The sequence below is a fragment of the Peromyscus maniculatus genome, chromosome X, assembly GCF_049852395.1.
Source record: "Peromyscus maniculatus bairdii isolate BWxNUB_F1_BW_parent chromosome X, HU_Pman_BW_mat_3.1, whole genome shotgun sequence".
NCBI classification, from domain to species: Eukaryota; Metazoa; Chordata; class Mammalia; order Rodentia; family Cricetidae; genus Peromyscus; species Peromyscus maniculatus.
This window is the reverse complement of record NC_134875.1, coordinates 26761379-26774758: the sequence shown is the minus strand read 5'-3', so window position 1 is coordinate 26774758 and position 13380 is coordinate 26761379. Positions and strand designations below refer to the sequence as shown.

General features: G+C 38.4%; 1 protein-coding gene across 4 annotated transcripts in view; it reads left to right on the top strand.

Moving 5' to 3' along the window:
* The window catches only part of Slc25a14 (solute carrier family 25 member 14), a 40966-nt gene that overhangs the window by 14711 nt on the left and 12875 nt on the right, over positions 1-13380 (top strand). For all 4 annotated transcript variants that reach the window (XM_015989958.3, XM_006996637.3, XM_006996636.4 and 1 more), the window contains one exon: positions 1523-1618. In XM_015989958.3, the coding sequence (XP_015845444.1) occupies positions 1523-1618 (96 nt within the window). The remainder of the gene's footprint in view (positions 1-1522; positions 1619-13380) is intronic.

Below are 13380 nucleotides of genomic sequence, written 5' to 3'. Positions count from 1 at the left end.
GAATAACAAAATCCTTGGATGCTCAAGTCCCTTACATAGAATGAAACAGTATTTGTGCATAACCTGTGTGTAAGAAGTCATTAAAATCCACTTTAAATCCACTTTAGATTACTTATGATGTTTAATATAATGTAAACATATAAAAATTGTTGCTATATTATTCCAGAAATATTGACAAGGAAAAATTCTACATGTGTTCAGTACAAGTGCAGTTTTTTTCCAAAGATTTTTCAATTAGGTATTGGTTGAATCCACAAATATAAAACTGCAGACTATTTTGATCATTATTTGATTGTGTGGTATAAATTATCATTCTTTTTAAAAAATGAAACTAGCCAGGTGATGGTGGCGCATACCTTTAATCCCAGCACTCGGGAGGCAGAGGCAGGTGGATCTCTGTGAGTTCAATGCCATCCTGGTCTACAGAGTGAGTTCCAGGACAGCCAAAGCTACACAGAGAAACCATGTCTCAAAAAAGAAAATAAAAAAGGAAAGAAAAAAGAAAATTAAAAATTTAAATATTATTTTTTGTGTATGTGTACTTTACCTGAATGTATGCATGTGTACCACGTATGCCTAGTGTCCGTAGAGCCTGAAGAGGGCGTTGGATCCCCTGGAACTGTAAAGAGAGTTGTGAGCTGCTACTTTGATGTTGAGAACCGAACCCAGGTCCTCTGGAATAACTCTGAGCTGACTCTCTAGCCCCCAAATTAAAATTTGTCATCATCATCATTACTATAATTTTGTGTGGGGGGCACATGTATGTACATGTGGAGGTTAGAGGCAACCTTTTGAAATCAGCTCTCTTTTAACAATGAGTTCTAGGGTTTGGACTCAAAAGAGAACAATGCTCATCTATAGAATCCCCATTCATATGTAAACCTCTATTAATATTTGGGTATGTATGATCATCTAGTCTTCTCACTGTGTTTATAGTTTTTTTCTAAACTTTCCATGTTTTTGGTAAGAATTATATATACTGCTTTGCATCACTTTTCTGTTTAACAGTTAATTTTTAATACTTTCTAAAGTCTACAAATACTTTAGGGGAAAATGCTATGGCTCCATTGTATTCTGTTAAATGGATGTCATCATTATGTAAACAATGGATTGTTGATGTTGATTTTTGGCATTTGAATAGTCCCTAATATTTTACTGAACTAATTACATCCTTTTTTCAAACAGGGTCTTACTATGTAGTCATGACTGTCCTGGAACTCACTCTGTAGAACAGGTGGGCCTTGGACTCACAGAGATCCACCTGTCTCTGCCTCCTGAGTGCTGGGATTAAAGGCGTGTGTCACTGCGCCTGGCTCAAACTACTTATATTTCACTGAAGACTTGTCATTGTCCAACTCCAGAAAAGAGAGATTTACTATAGGAAATATGAGGCTGAATGAAAATCTTTATAGAATATACTTTGACACAAATTATATAAAGTACTTCCTTAATTTTAAAGGAGTGAACTCTCTCGTTTTGGTTTTCTCTGTCAAAATAAAATGTTCACTTCTTTGTGTTTTAGATTCGGATGCAGGCTCAAGGAAGTTTGTTCCAAGGGAGCATGATTGGCAGCTTCATCGACATATACCAGCAAGAAGGTACCAGGGGGCTGTGGAGAGTGAGTACTCTTTTCCTGCTGGTGTAATTTACTTCTTCCTTGATATTCATAGACTGTGACTAACCCCAAGCAAGGTAAAGAGCTCCTTGCTACCCCTGAAAGGATCAAAACTTACCAGCAGTTCCTGTGTCTAGACATACAGTTTAGGGTTGTATGTATGAGGGAAATGCTGTATTATTTGAGAGAGCCATTTTGCTTTCCTAAACTTCACAGTGAATTTAGTGGTTCAGTATAGCTTTGTCAGTTTTGGATTAAACACAGTAATGTTTGTCTGTCATGGTCTCTATAGTGCTTATGTTCAAAGAGTATAACAGTGTTTTTAACCTTATAATTGTAAAGCATAGGATGTACCATAAAATATTGATAAAATTTACAAAAATATGAGGAAAAATTCCAGTAGTTCCACCACTTAGAGATAATCACTTTGAACATTTTGTCATTGTTGTCTAGTCTTTATTTATACTTTGCCTTTTGCTGTCATTGTTGCAATAACTTTTTTGTTTTTGTTTTGTTTTGAGATAGGGTTTAGTAAGTAGCCCAGACTGGTCTTGAACTTGTGATCCTCCTGCCTATGTCTCCTGAGTGCTGAGAAGTCAGGTCTGTTCCACTATACCTAACTTCTGTTGCAATACTTTTCCTTTTGAGACAGGATCTTACTATGTAGTTTTGGCTGGCCTAGAGTGTACTATGTAGTCCAGGCTGGCCTCAAACTCACAGAGCTCCCCCTCCTCTGCCTCCTGAGTGCTAGGATTAAAGGCATGTACCACCACCATTGAATAACTTTTTATTCTGTTGTGATCATTGAATTATTCTAAGCAAATAAGACTATTATTAGAATATGCAAAGAGAGCAGAATGGCATGGCAAGTCCATTGATAGACTTTTAAATAAAATTGAGAGCTTTATTATTTTCTTTCCTTTATAATTTTCTACAGCTAATTTTTACTTTAAAAATTCATACAAAATAGAGCTGAAAGAATTAAACTATGAATATGCATGATCTGGATTAGACAACTGATAACGTTTTGGCATAATTACTTGATCTGTCTCTTTGAGTACAGAAGCACACACACTGTTTTGCTAAACAATATAATAGTATGTCATAGACATTATGAAAGTTCCCTAAACACTTCAAGATGTGTCTCATAAGAAGAAGGTAGAGATGGCTCATCAGTTAAGAGCACAGACTGTGTTTGCAGAGACCCGACTTTAGGCTAAATGTAATGGCAGGTAGCTGCACTCATGTGTGCATACCCTTTCATAGACATACACATAATTAAAAATAAAAAGTAAAATAAATTTAGAAAAAGAACAAAACGTTCTGTATGCTAACAATACTATTGTCAATTGTAAGAAAGTTAACAGTACTTAAGGGGTTGAAGAGATAGCTCAGTGGTTAAGAACACTTGCTGCTCTTGCAGAGGAAATAGTTGGGTTGCCAGCTACTACATGGCAGCTTTACCATCCATAACTCTAGTTCCAGGGGAATCAAAGCCCTTTTCTAACTTTTGCAGGAACCCAGGCACACATGTGATGCATAGATATACATGTAGGCAAAGCATGCATATGCATAAATAAATCTGAAAAAAGAACCTAATACTTAAAACCTAGAACATATTAAAAATCTGCCTATTTATGGGACCAGGATAGTTTTCATATAGTATATTTCTGTGTGGTCTTTGGCTTGTTCCTCTATTGCCTGAAACTTGAGTCTACTGATTTTCTTACATTCATTCTAAACCTTTTGCATCAAGGTAAGAGGTGTGTGTTTGGTTATGCCACATTAAACTGTACAGAGATGCCTGCTTAGTCATATGATGTCCAAGAGGTCTTGCTGTCATAAAGGGCAAACTTTTCATCCTTTTGCAATTAGCAGGTAATTTATGAGGTGAAACTCTGACAACATGTATATCCCAATACCTAATAATTGAATATAACTACTTTTATGGCCACGCTACTTGTATGATCCTGGCACATAATGTACAGAAGCAAAGTACATTGTGTTATGTATTCTTTTGATATAGACATACCTTTTTACTTAATGATCATAGCACCATTAATGATCCTTGAGGTTTGCTTTTTGATAACATAGGGCGTACTTTCCTGATTAGTCCAATTTATAGCAAGAATAGAATTAACTAGAACATTTTCATGAATTGATGCCAAGAGACAAAGACCAAACAATGAGATTATAAATTAGGTTAGGGGAACCCAGACATTTTATTTTTAATTTTACTTGTGGTAATTGTCATACAATACACATAGAATTTCAATAGTATTGAATCTATTCACATTGTTTGCAACCAATATCCAGAACTTAAAAAATTATTATTTTTATTAACATATATTAATTATAAACAGTGAGTTTCATTTCACCCTTTTATTACCCTTCTACTCCTATTGAACCCTGTCCTCTTTCCAGTTTGTCTCCCTCTACTTCCATGTTTTTGTTTTTATTTGTGAACCAATGGGTTTAATTAGTTTTACTTACAGGAGCATGGATACCTTACCAATGTGTATATCACTAAAATAAAATCTTTTCCTCCCCCAGCAACCATTAACTGTCTATAGATCCTCAGGGGTGAGGCCTCATGAGCCCCTCTCTCTTCTAGAAAGTGTTAACTACCTTTAAATCCTTAGTCAGGGGTGGGGCCTCATGAGCCTCTCACTTCTAGAAACTGTTACCGGCCATTAAATCCTCAATGAAGAGTAAGGCCTCATGAGCCTCTCTGTGCTCCATGATGAATTCAGAATTCATTTCATCATGCAAAACTGAGACTGTATAACCACTAAACAACCATTCTTACTTTCCCCTAGCTCCTGGCAACTCCCATACTACTCTCTGTCTTTGTGAATTCGTCAAGTAACTGAAATAAGTGGATTTATCTAAGTTTGCCCTTTTATATTTTGTTATGTATTTTCTTGAGATATACTGTTTTTTTTCTGTCCCACCTGGCAGCTGTCAAATAACCACACAGAGACTTATTATTAGTTATGGAAGCTTGGCTGATAGCTTAGGCTTGTTTCTAACTAGCTTTTATAACTTAAATTAACCCATAGCTTTTATTCTATGTTCTTTTACATGGCTCAGTTACCTTTACTTAGTAATGCCCATTCTGCTTGCTCTGTGTCCCTGGTATGTCCTCCTCCTTCCCAGCATCTCCCCTACTCCGAAAATCCTGCCTAGCTATTGGCTGTTCAGCTTCTTATTAAACCAATCTGAGTGACACATCTTTACAGTGTACAAAAAGATTATCCCGCAACATTTCTCCCTTTTTGTCTAAATAAAAAGGAAAGGTTTTAACTCTAACATAGTAAAACTATATATAATAAGAACAATTATCAGGTAAGAATTACATTTACAATGTCAAGTCCATTTGCATTTGGCAATTTCAAAGAAAATACTCCATTATTTATCCTATCTTGGTGAGTCCAAAGTTTTTTTTAACTTAATTTACCTTCTATCATAACTAAGGAAAAGTATAAGTATTACTATCTAGTCTTCAACTCCATCAAAGACCTTAGAAGGATATAATATTACCTGAATAAGCAAAGTGCATTGCAAGCAACTTGCAAAGATATAGAAATGACAGAGACATTTGGCTACTTGGACAGTCACCCAAAGTTCCTCTGCAACAGTGGGGCATCCAGTCTTTGGCCTACAGACCTAGAATATCTGGCAGACTTTTTTATGAAGCAGGAATTTTGAAGGACTATCCTGATTCTTTTTTGCAAAGTTCAGCAGTTACTTTCCTGTGTGCCCTGTAGATTGTCTGGCAGACCTTTCTATGAAGCAGGGATTTTGAAGGACTGTTCCACCTTATCTTGGCAAAGTTCAGCAATCTTTTTCCTTTGTGTCCTGCTTGTCTAGCATATTGTCAGCAGTCAAGACAAGAGCAGTTTCTTGCCCAAATGGCTGGTTTTGCCACAATGAAAGCAAACTCCATATGGAGGTTCTTTGATGCCCACCATCCTTTCTAAAGTAAATTGGTGCTGTCAGGAGCAGAGGTATCTCACTGTCATGCAAAGTCTCAGGTTTTTAAACATCTTAAATGCCATATTCTGTAGGTCTTTGAAGTGTTTGAAGATTACATATATATCTAAAATATATTCATTTAATATTGAGAACATACCCAATATGTCTACAAGTTTGATTATTATAAATGACTATTAACCTGCATTTCTTAATTTTACATTACATTTTAAATGAGCTGCATAAGCACAATACCACAAACAAGAATAGAAGCATACCTATAGCATAACAAAAATAATTTTAAATTTGTATCAATATACCAAAATCCATACCAGTGTAAAGTTTTAAGACTAGTGGTTGTTCGAAAGTAGACTCAACAATCTGCCCCTTTCTCCCATCATTTCTATACCATATCACCCCCTTTTCTCTTCAGAAAGAGATCCCTGAATCTAATCTTGTTTGTTCAATTTTTTTGACCATGACCAATAACAGTTTATAATCAACCCCCCTAAACAGTGACAAATATCCATAAACCACCAAATGACCAAAAACTACCCACTCCATCTCATGGGAATGTGGGCATTGTGTTCTCTAAACTGCTTCCTGTTGTCTGGGGGCACTATCATCTTTGGGGGACTCTGAGAAAATTAGGATAATGATCAAGTCCTGGCTAGAATAGTCTATGAGTCTGGACCATCTCACCCAGCAGGCTTGAAGCTGTTCTGGATGCAGAACTCAGCAAATGCAACAGAGGCACTCTGAGAGGCTGGATCATTTGAGCCACCCATTTTCATTGGTGTGTGGTCCCCTTGCTCTGAAAACACACAAATTTTCAAAGGTGACATACATATTTGCATTAATACAAGTATGGACTGTGGCATACATACCTGCATTAACACAGGTCAACCAAATCTTATATCTATTAACCTTGAACAAATCCACAGTCTTCTTTTTTTCTTGTGGAAACAAAAGCATAACCCCTTTCCCAAATGAATTCAATTTTTGAGTTCCATTTTAAAGTTAAGGCATTCTTAAATGTCTAGGTTGGTTTATTTCTACAGTCCCTTTCACAATCCAGTGTCTCCCAGCAGCTATCCTTTGCTTATCAGCAATCAAAAAATTCAAAGACAACACAACAGCATACAGGATCCAGATTCCCCGTGTATTTCCCATTTCTACATGCCTTATTCTTTTTTTTATTACTTTACTCTTTCTTTAAAGCGTTTACTTTATTATTTTTAAACTATTTACTCATTTATTTTTATGATGATATATACTCTTTTTCTTTTTTTAAGCCTACACATTGTTAAACACACTGCAACTATTTAGAGGTTTTTCCCCCATCTAAACCTGCTTTACTGTGTAACTGTAACCTTTTCTGTCTGCATCAGCAAAATCTTAAACCTCACAGTTTATGACTCAAGCCCTCAGGCCATGGCTGGGAGGCGTGTCTCTGTATTTTGGCCTGCTTAAGAGACTATGGGACTAGGAAGCTGCATTTGACTCCATTTTTGTGTTTGGAACATTTTAAAAAGCTCTTTTGGGTCTTATGTTGAAATATGTACCCGGACAGTGGGCACCGTATGTAGTGAGTCTTTCTCTCTCCCACCAGCCAGCACCCAAATAAGGACACAGAGACTTATTATTAATTATTAAAGCCCGGCCAATAGCTTAGGCTTGTTTCTAACTAGCTCTTATAACTTAAATTAACCCATTACTATTAATTTACTTTCTGCCTCTTGGCTTTATTACCTCATCTCTGTAGTGCTCATCCTGCTCACTCCATGGCATTTTTTCATTCTTCTTCCCAGCATCCTCTTTGCCCTGAAAATCCTGCCTAGCTATTGGCTGTTCAGCTTTTTATATAAATCAACCCGAGTGACACATCTTCACAGTGTACAAAAGGATTATTCCACAAGAATAAATACATTTTATTTACATGTAAAAATATAGTTAGTTCTGAGAAAAGTATATCCCAGTGTGGATACTTTGCCTAGCATGCATGAATCCATAGGTTCAATCTCCGGTATGCCTGCATACAAATCTATGTTGACACCTTTTCTTAATAAACTCCAATTTTGTTTCAAATTTAAAAAAAAAATTCAAAAATTTTAACAAAGAAATACATTTACTTTCCCCTGTGCAAATATGTGATCCTTTTAGTCTGTTTAATATTCCTGCCTTGGTTGTAACATTTGGTCCTGAGAAATTTCAAGGTGTTCCTAACTCCTCTGTACAAAGAAGTGGTAACAAAATGGAACTTATATAAGAGTTGGAGAGACAGTTGTGTGCTAAGGCTTGTCTGGTAAGCTGGAGTATACCTTACCTGTTCAAAGAGGATAGCTGCATTTTTGCTGTGGTTTGTTGCTGTCATGCATTAGTGGGAAGCTGTGTGCGGCTAAATTTTGAATTCTCTTTTTCCCCCCCAGATTTATTTATTTTTATTTTATGTGCATGAATGAGTCTTTTGCCAGAATGTTATAGAAGAGCACCACATGCATGTAGTGCCAGCAGAGGCCAGAAGAGGGCATCAAATGCCTTCGAATTGGAGTTAGGGAAAGTTGTGAGCCTTTATGTGGGCGCTGGAAAGTGAATTTGGGTCCTCTGTGAAAGCAACAAGGGCTCTTAAGCTCTGAGCCATCACTCTAGCCCCTAAAATTTGATTTTTCAAGAGAATCTAGAAACTTGCATTTCTATGTGAAATCCCTTAATTGACAACTAACCAAATCTTTTAGAAATGTTGTATAGGCCACATAAATAATATCTGTGGAGTGCAATCAGCCAGTATGCCCTAGATTAGGACCTTGTTGGTCACCAGTGTGGTCTTAGGGGAATGGTCATTCTGTTTAGCAGAGTGAAGCAGATGGGAGAGGCATAGAGCAAGCTGCCGTTAGGTTAGGTCAGCAGGATCCCCGTTGGCGCTGCTGCATCGCCTGTAATTAGGGCTTGGGAATTCAGAGAGGGTGAAATACTTTAATATAATAATTGCCTCAGAAAGTGGTTATCTACATAATATGTTATTTTCAGTTCTTAAATTTTATTTATTTTCATTGAGTCTCTATTTTTGTCCAAGTGTACTTAACAAATCCCTTATACATGATTAAGGAGTAATGTGGATTGTACGGATATTTCTGTTGGTAAAATGTTTGATATATAAACATGAGGACCTGAGTTTGATTACCGTATCCCCATAAAATTGTCAACAGCCGGGCACGGTGGTGTGCGCTTCATTCCCAGTATTGGAAAGGCAGACATGGGTGAATCCCCCGGCTCGCTGGCCAGCCAGCATAGGCTAGTATGTGAGACCCAGGTCTCAGTGAAAGACACAGTCTCAAAAATCAACGTGGATAGCTCCAGAGGATTGTTCCCATGCACCTGCTCACACACAAAGGGAGTAATGATCAATGAAACTTATAAAGGCAAAACATTCCATGTGAAATTTTTAAAAACTGATGGGCATAGAAACGAGGGCCTGGTGAGATGGTTCACTGGGTAATGAAACCTCTCTCCAAGCCTGATGACCTGAGCGCAATCTCTGGGACTCACATGGTGGCTGGAGAGAACTGACTCCTGCAAGTTGTCCTTTGACATCCACATGGGTAGCATGCATGTGTGTACTTACACATATAACACAAACACACACATGCACACACAAAATTAAAATATAATAAAAAATGGATAAAAGGAAAGTATAAAATGAAATTACCTTATCTCTAATCCAACAAACAGACAAACAGATTAAATGTTTTAATATATTTCCTTCTTTTTTTTTTTTTTTTTTTTTTTTGGTTTTTCGAGACAGGGTTTCTCTGTGTAGCTTTGCGCCTTTCCTGGAGCTCACTTGGTAGCCCAGGCTGGCCTCGAACTCACAGAGATCCGCCTGGCTCTGCCTCCCGAGTGCTGGGATTAAAGGCTTGTGCCACCAACACCCGGCTAATATATTTCCTTCTAATCCTTTCTGAAAAGTATATATTCCTTTCTCTCTAAACTTAGAATAGCAGTGCTGGATATAATTTCATATCATGCATTTAAGAAAATGCATCAGGACAACTTTAAGTGTCATCTATCTTTTTTTTTTTTTTGAGACAAGTGTAACATGAATTTCTAAATGGTCTTATTAAACAAAAAACTCAGGGGAGCCAGGTATTGGAGTCAACGCTGGAAGATCAGAGAAGCAGAACAAGCCACAGCTAACCTTGCCTCTCCAACTTCTCAGCCGCTCCTGTTTCCTCAAAGTGGAAGCCTCTGAGTCCTCATCCAAATGGATCTCAGCTGAACTGCTGCTAAACGCCTAAAAATTTAAAAGCCTCTAGTTCCTGGTCCTCACACCTTAATATACCTTTCTGCTTTCTACTATCATTTCCTGGGATTAAATGTGTGTGCCACCATGCCTGGCTGTTTCCAGTGTGGTCTTGAAATCATAGAGATCCGGATGGATCTCTGCCTTCAGAATGCTAGGATTAAAGGCGTGAGTGCCACCATTTTTTGGCCTCCATGTCTATCTACTGGCTGTCCTGTTCTCTGACCCCAGATAAGTTTATTAGGGTGCACAATATATTGGGGGACACAATATCACCATAGACTAGAGTCTCTCATTGGCCTGGAACTTACTAAGTCTGCTAGAGTGGGTGTCTAGAAAGCCCCAAGGATCTGTCCTTGCTCACATCACTGGGATAACGACAGAAGTCTGACTTGTCATGCATTACCAGCTGTCTGTGGTCATGAGAGTTGTGATAGGCATATTCTGTTGGTTCATCTCTCGCTGCAGAAGGACATGTACGGGAGGAACTGTTTTCCTTTGCGCTTTCCCCAGATTTTCACACTCAACCTTCACCCTAGTGTCATCCTTTCTTCTCACCCTCACATTCCGGGAGTCACACTGGGAAGTTCCCCTTCATCATTTCACTGACTTTCGTTATCTTCCTCAATTTTTTTTTTAATGTTAGAGACAAAATTTTATCGTGTAGTTCAGGCAGGCCTCAAACTTGTTACGAGGACTTGAACTCACAGAGATCTACCTGCTTCTGCCACCCAAGTGCTGGATTAAAGGTGTGTGCCACAAAGCACAGCTACCAATGTTTTTATTATTTTGTCGCTGTAATGAGTGTGGACTCACGTCTCACCTTGTTTAGAGAAACGTCCTCTAGTACTGCGGATTGAGCTTAGGGCCTTGTGTGTCCCATGCAAGCGCTCTACTACAGAACTATATCAGTGATCCTTTTTCTTCTTTATAGTTTGAGAGATAGGATCTCACTCAGTTGGTAAGGCTAGCTGTGAACTCATTCTGTAGTCAACACTGTCCTTGATTTTAGGGTTCTTCTGCCTTAACATCATGAGTAGCTGGGATTAACTGCCAAGACTAGATTACCAGGACTATCATTTAAAAAAAAAAGACATTTTGTCAGTGTATACTATAGAAAATGAGTTTCATGCTGAGATTTTCATATATGCATATAGCATGTTTTGATTGTATTCACCCCCCCATTGCATGTAGTTTCCCTCTTCACAGATTATTCCCTTTTTGCTCTGATGGTGTGTGTGTGTGTGTGTGTGTGTGTGTGTGTGTGTGTGTGTGTGTAAGCATTTGTGTGGGTGACAGAGACTAATAACCTTGGATGTGATTCCTCAAGAGCTGTCTACCTTGTTATTTTGAGACAAGGTATCTGACTAGAGGGAGTCTTCTGTCTTCCTCCTCACTACTGAGATTACAAATAGGCATCACCACACTCCATTTTTTAAAAATATGTGGATTCTGAGAGTTGAAGTCAGCTTCTCATGCTTGTATAGCAAGTACTTCTCTCATTGAGCCCCTTAAGACTTAAAGAAAAGATTTATTCTTAGTATTTTTAAGTGTGTGTAGCTCTGTGTGTTTGCAGGTTCTCTTGGAAGCCATGCCAATGGGTGCCCTGGAGCTGCAGTTACAGGCAGTTGTGAGCCACCTGACATGGGTGCTAGGAATCGAACTCAGGTCCTCTGCAGCAGCAGTGCACGCTCTTAGCCACTGAGCCATCTTTCTAGCCCCTCTTAAAATAAAAAAAATCTTTATTTATGTGTATGTATGGCCTGCATGTATGTCTATTTACCACATGAGTGTGTAGTGCCTGCAGAGGCCAGGCAAGGGTATTGGATCCCTTGGAAATGGAGTTATAGATGCTTGTGAGTTGCCACAGAGGTGATGGGAATTGAACCTTAGTCTTATTTAAGAACAACCAGTACTCCTTAACTGCTGAGCTGTTTCTTCAGCCCCCTAGGGTGTTGTTTGTTTGTTTTTAACTGAGACAGGGTCTAACTATATAGCCCTGGCTGACTTGCAAACTGCTATGTAGACCAGGCTGGTCTTGAACTTAGAGATCTGCCTGCCTTTGCTTGAACTTAGAGTGCTGAGACTTAAATTTGGTGTTAACATGCCTGGCCCCCTTAAAACTTTTTATATGGCCTAAAAGATGATGTACTTTGTAGAAAGTTCCATGGGCTACTGAGAAGAATTTGTATTATGTAGCTGTTGGGTCTAATATTCTGTAGATGCGCATGTCTATTTTGCCCATTTTATCTGTATTGTAGTTTAACTGGTTTCTTTGTTTTTTTGCCTAGATGAGATGTGTTGTTGGCAATGGGTTACTGAAGTCGCTCAGTACAATTGCTTCTATACCTACTTGTCGCTTTATGTTGGTCATGTTTGTTTTATGAAATTGGGTGCACCAATATTTGGTACCTGTTTATATGCAGTTGTTATATTTTCTTGGTTGATTATTCTATTTATTAATATGTGGTGACCATCTTTCCTTTCTTTGCTAGAGATTGAACTCTGGGCCTTATACCAGACAAGTAGTGTATTACTAAGCCATAACCCCAGCCAGGGACCTTCTTTAGTTTTCTTAATAATTTTGCTTTGAAATCAGCTTAGTCACCTATGGGAGTAGCTAATTCTGTTTACTTTTAGATTCTCTTTGCTTTGAATATCATTTTTTGTTACTTCCCATGTAGTATGTCTTTGATAGTGAGGTAAGTCATTTACAGATAACAAACACTTAGGTCTTGAGTGTTCTTCTTTTAATTCCATATAGCCAGTCTGTGGCTTTTTAATTAGTGACTTAAAATCATTTACACTTAAGGCTGTTATTGAAAAGGTATGTACTCTTCTGTCTCTTCCTTATCCTAGTTATTGCCTCATCTAAAGAGTTAATAATGTTTGATTCTTCTCTCCTAATTCTTATTTACCTGTTCTATCAAGATTTATTCTTTCCTAAGAACTCATGATTATATATTTTTAAAACACTTTTTATTATGTACATTTGTATGTATTTATGTATGGGAATGTGTTTGTGAGTGCAGGTGCTTTGGAGTTAAACTAGAGGCAGGGGATCCCCCTGGAATTGGAGTTACAGGCAGTTGTGATCTACCTGATGTAGGTGCTAGGAACTGAACTCAGGTCCTCTGTAAGAGCTTAGAGCTCCAGCCTCTGATGCAATCCACAGGTAACAGGACTCGCTGCTCACTGTAGAGGATGGGAGCACATTCTGTCCTCATCCTCTGTGCCTCACACTTCCTTCCGCTTAAAGTTCAGTAGGTCTGTGTCGAACTCTCTATGTGACTTTTTCTGATGGGCATCTCCCATCCAGACACTGTGACAGGGTATCCCTAGGTGTCCCAAGTATTCCTATTCCTGAGCTTGTGCCCCCGCCCCTGCCCCCGCCCCACCCCAGGGGTTTTCAGTTCTGTAGAGTAGCTCAGTCAAGCAACGGGCCCCCTCTCAAGATGCTACCCAATTATTACACTCCAGCATTTGGGCA